The sequence below is a fragment of the Heptranchias perlo genome, chromosome 2 (genome assembly GCF_035084215.1).
Source record: "Heptranchias perlo isolate sHepPer1 chromosome 2, sHepPer1.hap1, whole genome shotgun sequence".
NCBI classification, from domain to species: domain Eukaryota; kingdom Metazoa; phylum Chordata; class Chondrichthyes; order Hexanchiformes; family Hexanchidae; genus Heptranchias; species Heptranchias perlo.
The window spans coordinates 118,185,282-118,207,001 of record NC_090326.1 but is presented as its reverse complement, the minus strand read 5'-3'; the positions used below and the strand labels follow the sequence as shown (position 1 = coordinate 118,207,001).

Sequence of the window (21,720 nt, the reverse complement as noted above, 5' to 3'; positions counted from 1 at the left end):
AGTGGTGGAGGAAGTGGGTATTGAGTGCAGTGGTGGAGGGAGTGGGTATTGAGTCCAGTGGTGGAGGAAGTGGGTATTGAGTCGAGTGGTGGAGGGAGTGGGTATTGAGTCCAGTGGTGGAGGGAGTGGGTATTGAGTGCAGTGGTGGAGAGAGTGGGTATTGAGTGCAGTGGTGGAGGGAGTGGGTATTGAGTGCAGTGGTGGAGGGAGTGGGTATTGAGTGCAGTGGTGGAGGGAGTGGGTATTGAGTGCAGTGGTGGAGGGAGTGGGTATTGAGTCCAGTGGTGGAGGGAGTGGGTATTGAGTGCAGTGGTGGAGGGAGTGGGTATTGAGTGCAGTGGTGGAGGGAGTGGGTATTGAGTCCAGTGGTGCAGGGAGTGGGTATTGAGTCCAGTGGTGGAGGGAGTGGGTATTGAGTCCAGTGGTGCAGGGAGTGGGTATTGAGTGCAGTGGTGGAGGGAGTGGGTATTGAGTCCAGTGGTGCAGGGAGTGGGTATTGAGTCCAGTGGTGGAGGGAATGATCAAGTAGATTACTCTGTCCTGGATGTTGTCAAGCTTCTTGAGTGTTGTTGCAGCAGCACCCATTTGTATGTTTTTTTTTCTTTTTTTTTCCTGCCAATCCTCAGACACACCCATTCTCTATATTAGAACTGGGGACGATTCCCACCATCCATGGGATGGAATTTCCATTTCTCTGTCCAATGGTTGGTTTGCAAATTCACTCAAGACAACTTGATTGCTTTGAATATTGTCTCAACATCACAATCACTAACAAGTAATAAACTTGACCAGATTATGAAAAGCCACTTCAGTGAAAATATCAAATTATTATCAAATAATTCAAAGTTATGATTCCAAGAGATTGAAACAAAGATAAACTTTCACAATTTTTTTTTCTTTTTTTTTAGTGAAAATATTAAATTATCAAATAATTCAAAGCTATGATTCCGAGAGATTTAAACAAAGAGACACTTTCAGATTTTTTTTTCTTTTTTTTTGTATTAGGCCCCCCTTTTATAAGAAGGGGGGGGGGTGTGGGGTGTGCTTAAATACTAAAACCAAACAAACCAAAACCAAGTGTTCAAATTAAAATTTTATTCTCCTCGTCCAGGATGCACTCCAGCCCCTGCGGTGCCCACCGGTCGCGGAAAGCCTCGAGCGTACCGGCAACCCATTTGTATGTTGATGGTGGGGAACTTGATGATGGTGTTGCTTTTGAAGGTGAACAGGTGTCAGTTGATTGGCATAATTGATGATTTCTTTCATCACTTTACTGGTGAGTGAGAGGAGGCGGAAAGGATGGTTCTTGTTTGGGTTGGATTTATCCTATTTTTTTGTGGATAGGTCATACCTGGGCAATCTTCTACTTTGTCAGGTAGATGTACTGGAATAGCTTGGCTGGGGTGGAGGCAGCTAGTTCCGGCGCTCAGGTCTTTAGCACTACAGTAGAGATGTTATCAGGGGTAGTTACAGAAGAGAACTTGAGGCAAAAAGAAAAATAATTGTGGTTTTGACGAGGTTTCTCCTCCTCACTGTGTAGCGGCGCGGACAGATATTGGGGCTGCCACTCACCGACTGCGCGCCCTGCAGCCAATCGCCAGCTCCGTGGCTCCTGATTTGCGGACACCCGATCAGTCCAGCTGTCAATCAAGCGGCGAGTCCCGGACTGGGCTCATTCTAACCAGCAGCGGTGCCGGAAGATTGCGGGATTTGTGCAGAGATCAGGCGGCTTTATACTGAAGGACGATGGCGGAGACGACGACAACTACTACTACCACCATCACCACAGGCAACGGCTTCATAGACCGAAATTATGCGAGGTCCTTTTCTGGCATTTTGAAGATTGTGCAAGCGGTAGGGTCCGCCCCTCCTATCTGTGTCCGCTCCCTCCTCATTCTTCATTTTCTAATGTCCTTAGTTTTAAAAAAATCGACATTTCTGCTTAAAATTATATTTTTGTGTGTGTGTGTGTGCGCGCCCCCACCCCTGTACTTACCTGGGGTGGAATAGTTGGGTGTTATTTTTTTGCCCCTGTGTTATTTAAAGTCTTGTCACTGCACGAAAACCGACATGGAGACAAGTTTTTATAATGAGACAAGTTTATCCTACCATCAACTAGGAGCCAAAAAACAGTGTTTTGGATCAACAATTTTCAAAATGTGTTTAATAGAGACAGGGATTATAGTAACGCGCTTTAATTTATGCCGGTATTTTTTTCGATCGAAGTCAAAACATTATATTTTGCCTTAAAGCAAGTTTCGGTTTGTCAAAGTAATTCCCATTGATATTTAGTGTGGCTGAGCCGTGGGACAAAACGAAGACTCGGACTAGCTGTTGTGTCTAGAGACCGCTTCCTGATCTAATCTGGTCCCATTAAGAGGTCTGGATAAAATCACCCCACCACTTTTTAAGATGCAAATGTCTTTTGTGTCTTAACTTTTCAAGTTTGAAGTCCTCCCGCTTTCCTTCACTTAACCCCGTTGTGAATAACCGACCCGAGAGCCACACCCCCGTCTGCTTTTGTAAAACGACCTGGTTTCACATGGAACTCGGGTAATTTATTCCGTTGTTTTAATCGTCGATCCATTTGAAAATAACCCGGCGGGAGTGAGATTTTAAGAGTGCGCGCTGATGGTGGTGATGTGCAAACTTCACTCGGTGTGAGCAGGCTTCACAATCTCTGCTATCCGGAGAGATCCCGGGCACTCGAGTAGAAGTTAAGTGCTCACCTCCATCCCAACGATAGCTTTAAAATACATTCTAACTTTCAGTGCACTAAATCTGCACTCTGATATGACTTATTGGCGAAAGGGGTTTGACAGTTTATATACATGGTTGAGAAAAGGTGTGTAAAGTCGGAAATCACTGGGTCGGGTGATACACTGTGTCCGGTGATTAACCTACTGTTAGTCATGCCATCTGCATTAGGCGTGGTTTCCGTAATCCACTGTTGTCTCCTTGTGTATTTTGAAAACTGGTACTGAGATTAGCTTTTCACCCTTTTTTTTATTCATTCATGGGATGTGGGCGTCGCTGGCGAGACCAGCATTTATTGCCCGTCCCTCATTGCCCTTGAGAAGGTGGTGGTGAGCCGCCTTCTTGAACCGCTGCAGTCCGTGTGGTGAAGGTTCTCCCACAGTGCTGTTAGGAAGGGAGTTCCACGATTTTGACCCAGTGACGATGAAGGAACAGCGATATATTTCCAAGTCAGGATGGTGTGTGACTTGGAGGGGAATGTGCAGGTGGTGGTGTTCCCATATGCTTGCTGCCCTTGTCCTTTTAGGTGGCGGAGGTCACAGGTTTGGGAGGTGCTGTTGAAGAAGCCTTGGCGAGTTGCTGCAGTGTATTTGTAGATGGTACACACTGCAGCCACGGTGTGCCGGTGGTGAAGGGAGTGAATGTTTAAGGTGGTGTCTGGGGTGCCAATCAAGCAGGCTGCTTTGTCCTGGATGGTGTCGAGCTTCTTGAGTGTTGTTGGAGCTGCACTCATCCAGGCAAGTGGAGAGTATTCCATCACACATCTGACTTGCACCTTGTAGATGGTGGAAAGGCTTTGGGAGTCAGGAGGTGAGTCACTTGCTGCAGAATACCCAGCCTCTGATCTGCTCTTGTAGCCACAGTATTTATGTGGCTGGTCCAGTTTAGTTTCTGGTTAATGGTGAGCCCCAGGATGTTGATGGTGGGGGATTCGGCAATGGTAATGCTATTGAATGTCAAGGGGAGGTGGTTAAACGCTTGTTGGAAATTGTAATTACCTGGCACTTGTCTGGCGCAAATGTTTCTTGCCACTTATCAGCCCAAGCCTGGATGTTGTTCAGGTCTTTCTGCATGCCTAGAGGCAGATTTACCTCATGAGTGTTGTCAACTGCCTATGTGTGGTACTCCTGACATGAATGGTACTCTTGAAGATGAACAATCCGGCCTCCATAGAACTTAGAGCACAGATGGAGGCAATTGGCATATCTCTCCTGTGCTAACTCAGTTGGAGCTAGCTACTCCCATTTCGCTGCTCTTCTTTCTCACCCATTCATATAGAATCTTACATAATAGGCGGCCATTCGACCCATCATGCCTGTGCAGACTCTTTGAATGAGCTATCAAATTAGTCCAACTCCCTTGCTTATTTCCCATAGCCCTGCAATTTTCTCCCCTTCAAGTATTTATCCAAAATCCCTTTTGAAAGTTATTATTGAATCTGCTTTCACTACTCTTTCAGGTGGTGCATTCCATATATTTCTTTTAAAGTAAGTCTTATCCAGTCCATTTTTAATGATGTTAGTCTCTTCCTTACTAGACACTTGTGGTAAAACCCAGGTGGAAAAAAACTTCTAACTTCCCCTTTCATTCCTCTATTGATGAGGCTTATGCTATTCTCCCTTGTTACCCAGTCACCAACCATTATATTAAAAAAAACTTTCACTATTTACCCTCTCAATTTCATAATTTTGAAAGCCTCTATTGAATGCCTTCTTAACCATCCTTTCCAGTGAAAGGCTTGAAAAAAAATGACTTTCTTCAAAACTATAACTGCTCATTCCTGGTATAATTTTAGTGAATCTTTGTTGCACTCTTTCCATGGCTGTGATATCCTTCTTGTAATGGGGTGCCCAGAACTGCACACAGCACGCCAATCATTGTCTACCACAATTTCAACATACTATTCAATTGCTCAATCTCATTTTCAATCAAATTTTATCCCATATTATGGACCTTTGAATTTAATCAGCCAAAATAAGACTAACTGGTCTATAGTTTCCCTGACTTATCCTTTTCCCCTTGCTTGAACAAGGATGTAAGATTTGAAATCTTAGCTTTAATTATTTGTCTTTGATCCTACCCAGAACCACTAACCTTCATTGTGCAGTTTTCTGCCAAGATTACATCCTGTTCCTCCATTCTAATTAGTGCCTCTAGATCCCTGACTTTCTAATGCTTTTTACATTTACACATGAACACTGCAACCCTGATCCATTTATACTCTTTCTCCCTTTCTTTTTATTCCCCATCACTATCCTTTTCGATTGAAAATTGGTTGGATGCCTGTAGGTAGAAAGTGGTTCAGTGGATTTAGATCTGCTGGGAGACTGGTTAGCAGTGGTGTCCCGCATGGAGCGGTATTAGGACCGTTACTATTTACTATTTTCATTAATGATGTAGGTGTTGGGAATGATCCACAAGTTTGTGGATGATACCAAAATATATGCGAGAGTTAGGACAGTAGAGGATACTCAACTACTACATGCAAATCTAGATGTGCTGGGGATTGAGCCTGTGTTTGGTAAATGATGTTTAATTTAGAAAAGTGTAGTGTTATGAACATGGGCAGATAAATGCTAAACATACATGCAACCTGCAGGGAAAAGAATTAAAGCCAGTGGAGAAAGAAAGAGATCTGGGTGTTTTAGTGCATCAATCTCTAAAGGTTCATGACCAAAGCTGTGAAGCTATAGCTATAGCGAACAGTGTTCTGGGGGTATTCACAGGACAATTTAGTATAAAACAAAAAATTCCATTTTGTCCTTGCACAAGACCTTGGTTAGGCCTCACTTAGAATACTGTGCCCAGTTTTGGTTGTCTCATATGTTGGGGGATATTGAGGCTTTGGAAAGGATGCAGAGGAGGGTTGCAAGATTAATTCTCAGTTCAAAACACCTTAGTTACTCAGATAGACTCAATGAGCTGGGTCTCTATACTTTAGAGAAGTGTAGACTTGGGGGTGATTTGATCAATGTTTATAAAATAGTGAAGGGACTAGATCATGTTTATATAGACCAATTATTTCAACTGGATAGATTAGGGAGGACCAGGGCTCATGCTTATTATTTAAGGGCAGAACAAGGTTGAATGTTTAAAGAAAGAGCTTGCATTTATATAGAGCCTTTCATGACCTCCAGACATCCCAAAGTGCTTTACAGCCAATTAAGTACTTTTTGAAGTCTAGTTGCTGTTGTAATGTAGGAAATGCAGCAGACAGTTTGCACACAAGGGCTCTCTCAAACAACAGTGAGATAATGACCAGATAATCTGATTTAGTGACGTTGCTTGAGGAGTAAATGTTGGCCAGGACACCGGGGAGAACTCCCTTGCTCTTTTTCGATCTTTTACATCCACTTGAGAGGGCAGATGGTGCCACGGTTTCACGTCTCATCTGAAAGACGGCAACTCTGGCAATACAGCACCCCTCAGTCCTGCACTGAAGTGTCAGCCTAGATTATGTGCTCCAGTCCAATTATTTCAACTGGATAGGTTAGGGAGGTGATTGATTGATAGAGGAGGTACTAGAAAGGCTAGCTGTACTTAAAGTAGATAAGTCACCCGGTCCAGATGGGATGCATCCTAGGTTGCTGAGGGAAGTAAGGGTGGAAATTGCGGAGGTACTGGCCATAATCTTCCAAACTTCCATAGATATGGAGGTGGTGCCAGAGGACTGGAGAATTGTAAATGTTACACCCTTGTTCAAAAAAGGGTGTAAGGATAAACCCAGCAACTATAGGCCAGTCAGTTTAACCTCAGTGGTGGGGAAACTTTTAGAAACGATAATTCAGGACTGAATTAGCGGTTACTTAGACAAGTGTGGATTGATTAGGGAAAGCCAGCATGGATTTGTTAAGGCAAATTGCATTTAACTAACTTGATAGAGTTTTTTGATGAGTTAACAGAGAGGTTGATGAGGACAATGTGGTTGATGTGGTGTATATGGACTTTCAAAAGGTGTTTGATAAAGTGCTGCATAATAGGCTTGTCATCAAAATTGAAGCCCATGGAATAAAGGGGGCAGTAGCAGCTTGGATACAAAATTAGCTTAGTAATAGGAAGCAGAGTAGTGGTGAATGGTTGTTTTTTGGACTGGAGAGAGGTGTACAGTGGTGTTTCCCATGGGTTGTGCTGGGACCACTGCTTTTCTTGATATATATTAATGACTTGGACTTGAGTGAACAGGGCACAATTTCCAAATTTGCAGATGACACAAAACTTGGAAGTGCAGTGAACAGTGAGGAGGATAGTGATAGACTTCAAGAGGATATAGACAGGCTAAGATATGTCCCTCATGCTTCTTTCTTGTGCTTGCTATTTTAAAAAGTTTTTCCTTTTTCACTAATACTTATTTGTAAACCTCCCCATATGATTTAAGATTTGCTCACCCTCCCTGCCGTACTAGTTTAATTTCTTCTCCAATGCTCAATTCACCCTCTCTCTGAAGTATCAAATCGATTTAGATGAAGCCCATCCCATCTGTAGAGCTCCACCACCAGTGTCCAAGGAATGTAAAACCCTCCTTTCTACATCTTTCTAGGTATTCATAATTTGCTCCTCCCTAACTCTAATCTAGAGTGTTTGGGGAGTTTGGTTCAAAATACAAGAACTTGAAATTAGGAATCCTGAGATTACAACATTTTGAGGTCTACAAGACCATCATACACTTTCCTATCATTGTTTTCAACATGAACCACGATTTCTGGCTGGTTTCACCCCCTCACTGCCCCCCCCCCCCCGCCCCCTCCTGACCCTTGCAGGCAGAAGTTTTTCCACCTGCTCCATTATGCCCTTTACCATAACACCTGGGAGGTATCACACAATTTGGGAATCCCTGTTATGCCTGCTGTCTATTCCCCTAGTAATGGACGCCCCCCCACAACTACCACTCACCTCTCCTCCTAGATGGTGACTCTTCTCACCATAGGTAAATCACTACTCCATGGTGTTGTAGTGTTGCTCTTGACTACCCTCCATCCTTGTTCTCATCATAGATGTTAAATTGTATACAGTACCTTTTGGGCAGCCAGACCCTCCAGGTTTTTCTATATCTGTTCCTCCATGGGCAGTCATCTACTTCCTCTGCTTCACTATTCCTCCATCTGTGTTTTGCAGAAACCTTTCCTCCTTATGTATATTGTGGAATGGACCCAGCTGGTACTCAAGCTCAGCAATTCCCTGCATAAACAATACAAGTCTGACATTTGTATATACTCCCTGATAGTTTGCACATCTAGGATATTTCAACAACAACTACTTGCAATTATATTGTGCCTTTTTAATTTAGAAAATTGACCTGAGGTGCTTGAGGCATGAAGAAAAAAGGACATTGAGCTAAAGGAGGAGAAATTAGGAGAAGTGAGGTGGGCTTTAAGGAGGGTCTTGAGGGAGGTGGAGAGTCAGGGGTATAGGGAGGAAATTCCAGAGTGTGGGATCTAGGAAGTGGAAGGCATGGCTGCAAATGTGAAACAAAGGTGGTGGTGGGGGGTACACGAGATCAGAGTTTGAGGAGTGGTGAATTCGGGTTGGGTGATAGGCTGGAGGAGGTTTCAGAGATAGGGAGGGTAAGAGGCCCTTAAGGATTGTCTCCATGAGTTACAAAGTCCTGCAGAAGGCCTAGTCCAATGTAGTACAGCGATAGACCTGAATGGCCCAGTTTTGATTCCTGGTCTGTGCTTAATTAGCTGATCTGGGCAGGGCAGCAATCGGATATTACAATTAGCCTCGGCAGTGGAAAATCAGCCAGGTTCTCAAACCTGATTGTTATCCTTTGTCCACTGTCGAAAAATGTGCATGTGTGGGCATCAGATGAAAATAGGATCAGGTTCAGTTGTGATGCCCACCATGTTGGAATGGCAAGTTAATACTCTCCTGACTCTCCACACTCACCTGACGAAGGAGAAAGCCTCCGAAAGCTTGTGATTTTCAAATAAAACAGTTGGACTATAACCTGGTGTTGTAAGATTCCTTACGTTTGTCCACCCCAGTCCATCACCGGCATCTCCACATCATCACTCCTCTCTTGGGTCAGTTACTGGAGGGCTACTAACGCTGGAGAAGATTGGGTGGGGGGGAAAAATTGGAAAAAGGAAAAAAGATCTAGGCATTGTGTGGTGCTGAGCCATATGACCAAGAATGTTACTAGTCTAATTTTACAACACCAAGTTATAGTCCAACGATTTTATTTTTAATCCCACAAGCTTTCGGGGGCTTTCCCCTTCCTCAGGCGGTGTGGAACTTCCACACCGCCTGAGGAAGGGGAAAGCCCCCGAAAGCTTGTGGGATTAAAAATAAAATCGTTGGACTATAACTTGGTGTTGTAAAATTGTTTACAATTGTTAACCCCAGTCCATCACCGGCATCTCCACATTGTTACTAGTCTAAGCTAGGTAAGCTGATTTAAGGCAACAGTGAGGGCTTCAGTGATTCCACACTGATCAATCAGTTATAAAATGACCCAAGCTTCCCAACAAGGGTCATTTGGCCCATTCAAGCTCATCCCTTTAGAAGATTAATTCTGCCAGCTATTGTATTTTTAACACCACCAACTTTTACCATGCTATCCAAAGATTAATCACTGAGTGAAGTAGTTACTCCTCGCTATTCTAAATTTTTTTTACTCATTTTCATTAATGGTCCTATTTTCTTAATGTACTTAGAAGTAATTATCTATATCCTACTTTAGATATTTTGAGCCATAGCCACTTTAATTGTTTTATTTTACATTGAAGCTTAAGATTCTCTCATCTTTCCTCATAGTTTATTCCTTCTGCTTTCTACATAAGAAATAGGAGCAGGAGTAGGCCATACGGCCCCTCGAGCCTGCTCCGCCATTCAATCGGATCATGGCTGATCTTCGACCTCAACTCCACATTCTCGCCTGATCACATTTCTGTTGCCCATATTCTTGCACTTTACATAGAGCTGTATCTGTACAAAAACTGTTCTGTACATTTGTTATAGCGTTGTTAAAGCACTTGAGTAATTTGTGTGTTATGTAAACTGTATTTAGCTCCTTCAATTGTGAGGAATGCTTTGCCACATAGTTTGCTCTATAGTGTTAATAAGCATGGCCTAGAAAACAGAGCAATCAATCTTCTTGCAGTGCAAACAGACTACTGCAAACATTTTATTTTCTGGCTTCCAAACTCAGTATTCTGTTTAGATTTGGTTTTGGCTGCATTCATTGTGATATAGTTCCTAGATAATTCCAGACGGCTGTTATTATTTGAGAGGTATTAAAATGAATTATACATAATGAATAATAGAATTATTTAATAGAGTAAGAGGTCAAGAGATTAAAAATGCAAAATGAATCTTGATGTTTCGCTGACTTTGTAGGTAGTGCCTTCAGTAGTAGTACAAACTACTGAGCTCAGTTTTGATAACCGCAAAAGCCAGGATTGCTAACATAGCAACACTATAATAAATGTAAGATGGTGCCATTTAAAAAAAAAATTGTTCTTGGGATGTGGGTGATGGTGACAAGGTCTCTGGTGGTCTGAGAAGATGATGGGTTATCCCATTTATACAATGTACTGGCTTGCTAGGCCAGAACAGGGTAGGAGTGGCAGGTTTCCTTCCTTGAAAGACATTATTGAATTTTTACAACAATCCAGTAACTTTCATTGTCATTTTTTCTAATGCTAGCTCACAAATTACCAGATTTATTGAATTCAGTTTCACAATTTGCAATAGTGGTATTTGAACTCACTACCTCTGGGTTGCTTGTCCAGTACCATAACCACTGTACCTGTGTGTATGTTAAGAGCAATGAGATGATCTTGATGTCTATAACTGAAATGAGTGTAAATTACTTTGACCATCACCACTATCATGTACAGTAAGTGAATTCTGGTTATTAATTTACATTTAGCTAAATTATATTTTATGGATCAGCTATTAATTTCTTTAGATTTAATTTCTGTTGCTGAAATAATAATTAGATAAGTGTCATATGGGAATGGCAGATATTGTTCAATTGCAGCCTAGTTTCCAGAACAATATTTGTCTCAAGCATGGCATTTCCATGGTATCTTGATACATTCTCACTCTGAACTGTGGTCTTCACTTCCCCACCCCTAACTGCTAAATTATCATGAGCAGTCTCTTTATGATTTAGCTTTCACTGTCTGAAGTTTCTTGGCCTGTCTTTTATCAAATACTTTTTTTACTTTCATGTGCTATAATGGCTGGTGATGAACCACTGATTTCTGCAGATTCTTTCCATGATGCAGAAAATGGAAAACATTGGGCAGTGAGAGAAATTGGCATCAGTTAGTGATTTTTTTTAAAAAAGAGATTGACATCCGAAAATTCCAGAAAGGGGCATTTTAATAGAGCTGGCAATGTCTCTTCAAGGTTGACATACTAGTATTATTTTCTTGAATCCCTTTTACCGCCTGATGTCCGAATATAACTTAAAATGTTGGACAATTACTAATATTTGTATGCTAATTGCTGTAAGAAGTCCTTTTTTCCTTTTAATAAATAACATTTTGGGAGTAAAAATAAAGGCTTACATTTTCCACTGCGGTGGGTTCCTCCCAGAAATGTGTTGGCACGCGATTTCCACCCATTGGTTTGACCCCCACTCATTCCTGGGGGTCAGGCTGATTGATATATTCATGGCCATCTCCCAGCTGTAGTAACATGCTCTTTTGCGAACTCACCTTGGGGATTGTGTGGGGAGGAGAGGACAATAGCTCTGGCTCCTGTCACAATATAATGTGACTGGCAGTGTAGGCTGAAGGATTTTAAAAAAATTAAATCTCCTGCAGGCACCGAGAAGTAATGTGGAGATAAGGAATTACGTATAAAACTACAGATATGATTAGAAGTGAGAATGAGGAAAGCAAAAAGGTGAAGTAATCGATTTAGGAGAGCCGAGATGGAGAGTTAATCTTCGAAAGGGATGAGATTGGATTGGCCAAATGGCCTTTGGCGGGGAATATGGACAGATGGGTTCTAGGGACTATCTGAGAAAATTAGCTTCTCTGTTTTATAAACTCTTGAGATTCCTTGGGTGGGGGTGGAGTGTTATGCAGCCTGATGGACTGATGTAGGGGTGGGAACACCTGTTCCCATTCTTAGTGTGATCCAGAACTAGCAGGATTATATTATCACTCCCTCAGCCCAGCATTTTGCTAGGGTAGATAACATAGCAGCACTTGTTTTCTGTTGTCACAAGTGATCAGATCTATCCAGAGGTAGTACAGGACACCTTCAGGAGTTGGAGACATCTGTAGAAAGATGTGCTTTCCCATTTGGACCACTGTGTTTCTGCTCAAGGACAGAGGTTATGTCAACATGGAGGCCAGAGATTTCCATAGTCATTTCCTTCATTTCCTCTGATCCACAAGTAGATAGGCTATGTGAAAGTTATATTGCTAATCTCTTATTGGCCTCAAATCACAATTCTCTGACATAAGCAGGAATAAGATTCCACTGCCTCACATTTAGTTGGTTAAACATGGCCACCTGACAGATACGTTCCAGTTAATGGCCTGGTTATTGAAAGGCGATGACTGTTAAATTAAGGTCTTGCATCTGTTGTGGTAGCTTCTACAGGTTGTCATGACCTGCAAACCTTGGTGTGCAACCTGTTTACTAGTCAGCACCTTTTAACACTGGTAAGAGCAGTGCACTTTTTTTAAAATGGTAGTCTGAAAATAATGTGGACTTCAATTAATTTAGTTCAGCATTAAATATACTTGGTATTTGTTATCAAGAGTGCTCAGAGTTTTAATGCAATGAACATTTTCCCCTCTTTCAGATCGTGGTGTTTATAGCATTCCTGTGCATAAGGTGTTCGGACTGGACGCACTACTCAACTTACCGCTACTTTGAAGTTGTCACCATCTGGTTTCTTGTTATGGTTTTGATATTTTACATCATTTACCTCACAAGACTTCATCTGAAAATCACTTGCATGCACTGGCCACTAACAGTAAGTGTTTAAGTTGAAGTAATTCAAAAATCAATTTAGCATTTGATTCTTTTTTGAGTTGTGTGCATTTTCACATTCCTATTGAGGTTCCAGGATCTACTTGATTAACATTGATCAGGTCCTCTGGAAATCCCAGCTTGAAAAAATGCTAACCATAAAATCCGGTGTATAAATTGCACCCAAGTTTTAGAATTAAAATCCCACTCCTATGCTTAAAGAAAGAAAATAACTAATTTGCATTTATGACACCGTACATGTCCTCAGGACGTCCCAAAGCATTTCACAGCCAATTAAGTACTTTTGAAGTATAATCAATGTTGTAGAATCATAGAATGTTTACAGCACAGAAGGAGGGCATTCGGCCCAGTAATCCAGTTAGTCCCATTCCCCTGCTCTTTCCCTGTAGCCCTGCAATATTTTTTCCTTCAAGTATTTATCCAATTCCTTTTTGAAAGCTACGATTGAATCTGCTTCCACCAGTTTCAGGCAACGCATTCTAGATCATAACTACTCGCTGCATAAAAAAGTTTTTCCTCGTGTCACCTTTGGTTCTTTTGCCAATCACCTTAAATCTGTGTCCTTTGGTTCTTGACCCCTCCACCAATGGGAACAGTTTCTCTATTTACTTTATCTAACCCCTTCATGCTATTGAACACTTCTATCAAATCTCCTCCTTCACCTTTTCTGCTCTAAAGAGAACAACAGCTTCTCCAGTCTATCCAAGTAACTGAAGTCCCTCATCCTCTGAACCATTCTAGTAAATCATTTCTGCACCCTCTCCAAGGCTTTCACATCCTTCCCAAAGTGCAGTGCCCACAATTGGACACAGTACTCCAGTTGTGGCTGAACCAGTGTTTTATAAAGGTTCAACATAGCTTCCTTGCTTTTGTATTCTATGCCTCGATTTATAAAGCCCAGGATCCCATATGCTTCTTTAACTGCTTTCTCAACCTGTCCTGCCACCTTCAAAGATTTGTGCGCACATACACCCCCAGGTCTCTGTTCCTGTACCCCCTCTGGAATTTGCCTCTCCACATTCTTCCTGCCAAAATGCATCACTTCGCACTTCTCTGCGTTAAATTTCATCTGCCACGTGTCTACCCATTTCACCAGCCTGTCTGTCCTTTTGAAGTCTGTCCTACACTTCCACATTTTGTGTTACCTGCAAATTTTGAAATTGTACCCTGTACACCCAAGTCCAAGTCATTAATGTGTATCAAAAAAAAAACACTGTCCTACTACCGACCCTTGAGCACCACTGTATACCTTCCTCCAGTTCGCAAAACAACTGTTCACCACTACTCTGTTTCCTGCCACTTAGCCAATTTTGTATCCATGTTGCCACTGCCCCTTTTATTCCGTGGGCTTCAATTTTGCTGACAAGCCTATTATGTGGCACTTTATCAAATGCCTTTTGAAAGTCCATATACACATCATCAATTGCATTGCCCTCATCAACCCTCTGTTACCTCATCAAAAAACTCAATCAAGTTAGTTAAACACGATTTGCCTTTAACAAATCTGTGCTGGCTTTCCTTAATTAATTCAGACTTGTCCAAGTGACAATTTTGTCCCGGGTTATTGTTTCCAAAAACTTCCCCACCACCGAGCTTAAACTGACCAGCCTGTAGTTGCTGGGTTTATCCTTACACCCTTGTTCAAAAAAGGGTGTAACATTTGCAATTCTCCAGTCCTCTGGCGCCACCCCTGTATCTAAGGAGGATTGGAACATTATGGCCAGTACCTCCGCAATTTCTACCCTTACTTCCTTAGCAACCGAGGATGCATCCCATCCGGACCTGCTGACTTATCTACTTTAAGTACAGCCAACCTTTCTAGTACCTCCTCTATCAATTTTTAGCCTATCCAGTATCTCAACTACTTCCTGTTTTACTGTGACTTTGGCAGCATCTTGTTCCTTAGTAAAGACAGATGCATAGTACTCACTTAGTACCTCTGCCTCCAAGCATGGGTCTTTTTGGTCCCTAATCGGCCCCACCCCTCTTACTACCCGTTTGCTATTTATGTCTGTAGAAGACTTTTGGATTCCCTTTTATGTTAGTTGCCAGTCTATTCTCATACTCTTTCTTTGCCCCTCTTATTTCCTTTTTCACTTCCCCTCTGAACTTTCTATATTCAGCCTGGTTCTCACTTATATCAACCTGACATCTGTCATACGCTCCCTTTCTCTGCTTCATCTTACTCACTATCTCTTGTCATCCAGGGAGCTCTGGCTTTGGTTGCCCTACCTTTCCTCCTTGTGGGAATGTACCTAGACTGTACCCGACCCATCCCCTCTTTAAAGGCTGCCCATTGTTCCATTATGGTTTTGCCTGCCAATCTTTGATTCCAATTTACCCGGGCCAGATCTGTTCTCAACCCACTGAAATTGGCCTTCCTCCAATTAGTATTTTTATTCTAGATTGCTCCTTGTCCTTTTCCATAATTATTCTAAACCTTATGATACTATGATCACTGTTCCCTAAATTTTCCCCTACTAACATTTGCTCCACTTGACCCACCTCATTCCCCAGAACCAGATCCAGCAATGCCTCTTTCCTCTTTGGGCTGGAAATGTACTGATCAAGAAAGTTCTCCCAAACATACTTCAGAAATTCTTTCCCCTCTCTGCCCTTTACACTAATACTATCTGTCTATTTTAGGATATTTGAAGTCCCCCATTATCATTACTCTATAGCTTTTGCACCTCTCTGTAATTTCCCTGCAAATTTGTTCCTCTATATCCTTCCTACCAGTTGGTGGCCTATAGAATACACCCAGTAGTGTAATGGCACCTCCTATTGTTTCTTAACTCTAACCAAATAGATTCTGTCCTTGACCCTTCCAGGACATCTCTTTTGCACTGCAGTATTGTCCTTAATCAATACTGTATTCAGGAATATTTTAGTACCCAATCCTGCCCTTTTTTGAGCCAAGTCAACACTCTTCTCCCTGATTTTGTGAAATACTCCTAACTACTTCTCAATATTTGGCTAAAAATCATTGGCATTAAAGTAAAATGGTTGCTTCCTCTCCTGCAATAGTTTTTGAAAGTATATGTTGTGTATCATTATGTAATCTTATGTATTTTTAATTTCTGGCATTGGAGAGTTTGGGTCATTACATATCAGTGCTTTTGAGCCTTATGACCCAAATTGTTGAATTGTAGCATTGCATCTGTTGAATCAGTTGCATCCGATTCTCTTTCTTCCTCCCTTTCATTGAATTAGTATTTTTGTTTAATGGGCAATTAAACTGTGCATTTTACAGTGGTGTAAAATGGTTGAAATGTAGGATCAGCAGTATAACTTCAACGTCATTTTAGATCAGTATTGTATTCACAATGTTTTGTGTTTTTAATACAGGAGTTCCTTCACTATGTTGTTGCTACCATTCTGCTATTGATTGCTTCCATTGTTGGAGCAACTAAGACTAGTGGCTATGCTGGATTGGCAGCTGGGGTGGTAAGAATTATTTTTGCTTTAAAAGACTTGCAGATCAAATCTTGGAACATAATCCAAATGTCTACTTTTGTGAGAAATTAGTGTATCTTCAGTAGATTAAAGTAGGACACTGCTTTCCAAAACTAGTTACTGGCCTATAACAGTCAGCAACCCAAAAGGGCAAGCATTTGATGTTTTTTCATGCGAACTAAACTTTGTTATGAGCCACTGTTGGAGAGTGCCCTGGTTGAGTTAGTTACGATTTATGATGGGCTCCATCAAATTAAATGGATGCTGAAGAGTTGTGCTGTAAAATCTTGGCACTGAAACTTAATCTGCCCACTAATACTGCAGGTAGAGTCACCAGAATGAAATTCAACATTTTATGCAAATATCATACCAGGCTCTAACATTTGTAAAACTTCTCCAGTTTCAAATTTGTTTTTACTGCACTTATATTTATGACACATCCTATTAACTGGCACATTTTGGGGTTCTTTTCACCATCAATTTTCTCCTCTCATAAAGAGGTGTAATTTCCTTGCTGGGATATAATTTTGCTGGTGTTAGGCATTTCAGCTACCTTGCACAAGTAGCCATTGCTCCTGTGTGAAACTTGACAGTGGGTGTTGGCAGACTATTTGACCACAAGGTATCAGAGCTAAGTGTTTTTGGGTAATAATTGGGAGCAGGAACCTGCTAGTTTCTTTCCCCTCCCTCGAACTTGACTGTTGAGGCCAGTGGTAGTACCTCTACCAATATCACATTTGTGATCAGTTAATACAGCACAGATTTGATGATAACTGGGAGGAAAGAGGATACCTGATTAAGAATAATTACCCTGTTTTTGTTTCTGCAGAAACTCCTAACCTCTCTGTTCTGTTCTGTAGTTCTTTGGCTTTGTATCAACAATTCTGTATGGTATTGGTGCCTGGCTGTCCTACAAGATGTGGTGTGTTCCTCAACCAGCAAGTAAGGAACCTTTCAGATTTATAAAACAGGAAGCTACTCTTTCCGTTTTCTCCCCTGACCCCTTCTATTCAATATCTAACCCCCCGCCCAAACTGCATTGTGCTGAAAGTGCTGACTCGCCCTGTGATGTAGTTTCACAGCCTGCAGGTACCTCACTCAAGTGATCGTTCAAATGTGAGTGTTGACAGGCTGTTTCAACATGAAGGCTGTCACAGCCCCGCCTAATCCTATCCTCATCGAACATTCACACAAGGTCTCTTCCTAGTAGGCACTGGATAGCAGTCCATAGATGGAAACCTTGGTTGAACTTGTGATAGTCCTTAGCACAGGGGCACTAATGCCCTCATAACTTCCCACATACCAAGTATAAAACTTGAGACCTCTAATATGTACACTCAATACTGCAGTGGAGGTCCTTAGAAAAATTGTTTTAAGTTGTATTGACAAAGTGCTTAAAATTGCATCTCATTAAAAAATTGGTCATGGAGCCAATTGGGTGCATAAGATCACATGCCTGATTTTACAATCCTTGCTGGCTGCATGCATGGCCCCACCAGTAGTGCAGGGTCTCTTAAATTGGGGGAAAAAATGTTGTCTTCAAAAAAGATTTCAATTTGATTAGTTTAAAACTGCAGGTTTTTTTAAAAAAAAGCTAATAATGGATAATTTATATTTTAAAAAAAAAATTCGGTAAATTGATGTCATTTAAGGTAGGGATCTTGGTGCTGGAGAATGGAATACCTTTTCCACTTTGGTCATTAAATGTAGAGCAATCACATGTTAGCCAATTGCATGCAAGATGCAAAACTCTCTTTACTGTGCTGCAACACAATGTGCCTTAACTGTGAATTATTCCACTTCCCAAATTAGTCATTCCTGTAGTTTAAGTTAGATTGTTAATTTGTGGCAGTTTTGTGCTTTAGGCACCTGCCCACTGGGACTTGACTTTAAACAGGTCAAACTTCATTCATATGACTAGTGGAGTCCACAGGGATCTGTCTTGGGGCCTCAATTGTTCACTATTTATTAACGACTTAGATGAAGGCATAGAAAGTCTCATATCTAAGTTTGCTGATGACACAAAGATTGGTGGCATTGTAAGCAGTGTAAATGAAAACATAAAATTACAAAGCGATATTGATAGATTAGGTGAATGGGCAAAACTGTGACAAATGGAATTCAATGTAGACAAATGAGGTCATCCACTTTAGATCAAAAAAGGATAGAACAGGGTACTTTCTAAATGGGAAAAAGTTAAAAACAGTGGATGTCCAAAGGGACTTAGGGGTTCAGGTACATAGATCATTGAAGTGTCATGAACAGGTGCAGAAAATAATCAATAAGGCTAATGGAATGTTGGCCTTTATATCCAGAGGACTGGAGTACAAGGGGGCAGAAGTTATGCTGCAGCTATACAAACCCCTGGTTAGACCACACCTGGAGTACTGTGAGCAGTTCTGGGCACCGCACCTTCGGAAGGACATATTGGCCTTGGAGGGAGTGCAGTGTAGGTTTACTAGAATGATACCCGGACTTCAAGGGTTAAGTTACGAGGAGAGATTACACAAATTGGGGTTGTATTCTCTGGAGTTTCGAAGGTTAAGGGGTGATCTGATCGAAGTTTATAAGATATTAAGGGGAACAGATAGGGTGGATAGAGAGAAACTATTTCCGCTTGTTGGGGATTTTAGGAGTAGGGGGCACAGTCTAAAAATTAGAGCCAGACCTTTCAGGAGTGAGATTAGAAAACATTTCTACACACAAAGGGTGGTAGAAGTTTGGAATTCTCTTCTGTAAACAGCAATTAATACTAGCTCAATTGCTAAATTTAAATGTGAGATAGATAGCTTTTTGGCAACCAAAGGTATTAAGGGATATGGGCCAAAGGAGTTAGATCACAGATCAGCGATGATCTATCAAATGGCGGAGCAGGCATGAGGGGCCTACTCCTGTTCCTATATGCAGCCAGTTGAGAGGAAGCTTGCAACATTCTGAATTTCAGATGAGTTTTTTTTTTGGTGGGGGGGGGGGGGGGGGGTGGGGAAAGAGAGGGGAGGAGGAAGAGCATTCAATTAAGAGTGGAGGAAGCATAGTCACTGGGCCATATCTGTGCACCTCAAAACAGCCTGTTCAAGAGCAACATTGGTGGCAGTCTGAAAATAGGTTGCCTGCCTGTCACCTCGGCTGTATTGATTTACGAACACTCAAGGTTAAGAGCTTTGTATGTATTCCTTTAAGAATTTTTAAAAAATTGGTTCATGGTATGTGGGCGTCGCTGGCAAGGCCAGCATTTATTGCCCATCCTGAATTGCCCTTGAGAAGGTGGTGGTGTCGCCTTATTGAACTGCTGGCAGTCTGCGTGGTGAAGGTTCTCCCACAGTGCTGTTAGGAAGTTCCAGGATTTTGACCCAGCGACGATAGCTGCAACTTCTAGGCAATCTTAATGAAGTAACATTTTAAAGCTATTTTCTGTGAATAGATTTAAAACTAATTCCTTTGTTTCTTTACAGCAGTTGCTGTATAACTGATCCATCTCTGAAGTTGAGAGAAGCTGTTTCTTTGGATTTATATAATAAGCAGAGTCTCATCTCACTTTTAGGATCTGAAGAATCGCTTTGTAATAATTGTATGCAAGGGCATACTTGATACTTTTCATATTGTGTCTTTTGTCTAAGAATATAAATATTTTTATATATTGTTTAAACTAGCTTTTATGCCACTGTACCAAAGATGTTGACAAATCAATTGAATGAAATAATTTGTATAAAAGCTATTCTGGGACATTCCTCCCTTTGTGTACCACAGTATTACCACATAGTATTCACATCAAGTGCAGCAAGTTCCATAAAATATGTGGAACTCAACCAATCCGTAGCCATTTACAGTGCTTTAAAAAAACAAATGTTACACTTTTATAAAAAGTTTATTTCAAAGTGCCAGAATATGGAAATTACGTGTAATGAAATTCTAGTTTGAGAATACCATTTTACTCTTATCCTAGCTTTGCCTTGCTGACAAGTTCTAGATATTTTGTGCTGAACAGGAAACCTGCCTAAGTGACCTTAACAATGATGCATGTTTTCCAAATGTGTCCTTTTTTGTGCAAGATTTCATTTTGTATGGAAATACCAGTATTGGAGTGCCTTTTATATATGTACAATGCATATTGTTGTTCTATGCTGTTTCTAGTCATGTCTGTCTGACCATTTGGTGCAGTGAAACGAGATGCTGAAATGTTTGCAAGCCCAATCTAAACAATGACCCTTGGATAATATACCTATTACTATTCTAATATTGTTTTCACTGATTATCAGGACAGTTTTTTGTAATAGGTATTTTACATCCACCTCATTTGAATCAGTTGCTAATATTTATAAAATGTGGGCAATGACCAAATGTAAATGCCTTGACCAAACCTATAGATACTAAATTTTACCTCTTTTGCTGCTGGCTAAGGAAAATTGGCTGCTATTGTCATAGTTGATTAGAAAAATAAAGACTTTTTGAAAGACAATTTTTTAATCAAGTTTGTCGGTATCTAGTAGCCAAAGCAACTGCAAGAAGCCTTTTCTGAGTTGCTTTGCATTATGGTCCTTACTTACTTCCATTGCCCACGACAAATATTTTGTTTCAGTCTTTACGGTAGAGGACACTAAGAATATCCCAACATTGGACAAACAGGGGGCTCTAGGGGGGGGAGGAGCTAAATACGATTAAAATCACTAAGGAATTGGTACTCAGTAAATTAATGGGACTCAAGGCGGATAATTTTGGAGTCTATTATTAAGGAGACAGTAGCAGAACATTTGGATAAACATAATTTAACAGGACAAAGTCAGCATAGCTTTACAAAGGGGAAGTCATGTCTGACAAATTTGCTTGAGTTCTTTGAGGATATAACGTACAGGGTGGATAAAGGGGAACCAGTGGACGTAGTGTATTTGGACTTCCAGAAGGCATTTGACAAGGTGCCACATAAAAGATTATTGCTCAAGATAAAGAATCACTGGATTGGGGGTAATATTCTGGCATGGGTGGAGGATTGGTTATCTAACAGGAAGCAGAGAGTTGGGATAAATGGTTCATTTTCAGACTGGCAACCAGTAGCCAGTGGTGTTCCGCAGGGGTCGGTGCTGGGTCCCCAACCCTTTACAATCTATATTAACGATTTGGAGGAGGGGACCGAGTGTAACATATCAAAGTTTGCAGATGATACAAAGATGGGAGGGAAAGTAGAGAGTGAGGAGGACATAAAAAACCTACAAGGGGATATAGACAGGCTGGGTGAGTGGGTGGAGATTTGGCAGATGCAATACAATATCGGAAAATGTGAGGTTATGCACTTTGGCAGGAAAAATCAGAGAGCAAGTTATTATCTTAATGGCGAGCAACTGGAAGTACTGCAGTACAAAGGGATCTGGGGGTCCTAGTGCAAGAAAATCAAAAAGTTAGTTTGCAGGTGCAGCAGGTGATCAAGAAGGCCAACGGAATGTTGGCTTTTATTGCTAGAGGGATAGAATATAAAAACAGGGAGGTATTGCTGCAGTTATACAAGGTATTGGTGAGACCGCACCTGGAATACTGCATACAGTTTTGGTCTCC

The 21,720-nt window shown here is 41.3% G+C and overlaps 1 protein-coding gene across 4 annotated transcripts; it reads left to right on the top strand.

Moving 5' to 3' along the window:
- The first annotated feature begins 1,533 nt into the window (after positions 1–1,533).
- Positions 1,534–20,632, top strand: cmtm7 (CKLF-like MARVEL transmembrane domain containing 7). Of its 4 annotated transcripts, none has more exons than XM_068006358.1 (5): positions 1,534–1,854; positions 12,530–12,703; positions 16,069–16,167; positions 17,006–17,118; positions 19,632–20,632. In XM_068006358.1, exons 1-5 carry the CDS (start codon positions 1,747–1,749, stop codon positions 19,762–19,764), a joined length of 627 nt encoding a protein of 208 aa, XP_067862459.1. In that variant the 5' UTR covers positions 1,534–1,746; the 3' UTR covers positions 19,765–20,632. The 4 variants fall into 4 exon arrangements, with proteins under 4 accessions (XP_067862459.1, XP_067862458.1, XP_067862461.1 ...); XM_068006357.1 differs by having other exon boundaries at positions 1,539–1,854; positions 19,629–20,632; XM_068006360.1 differs by having other exon boundaries at positions 1,548–1,854; positions 17,037–17,118; positions 19,632–19,724.
- The last annotated feature ends 1,088 nt before the right edge of the window (positions 20,633–21,720 follow it).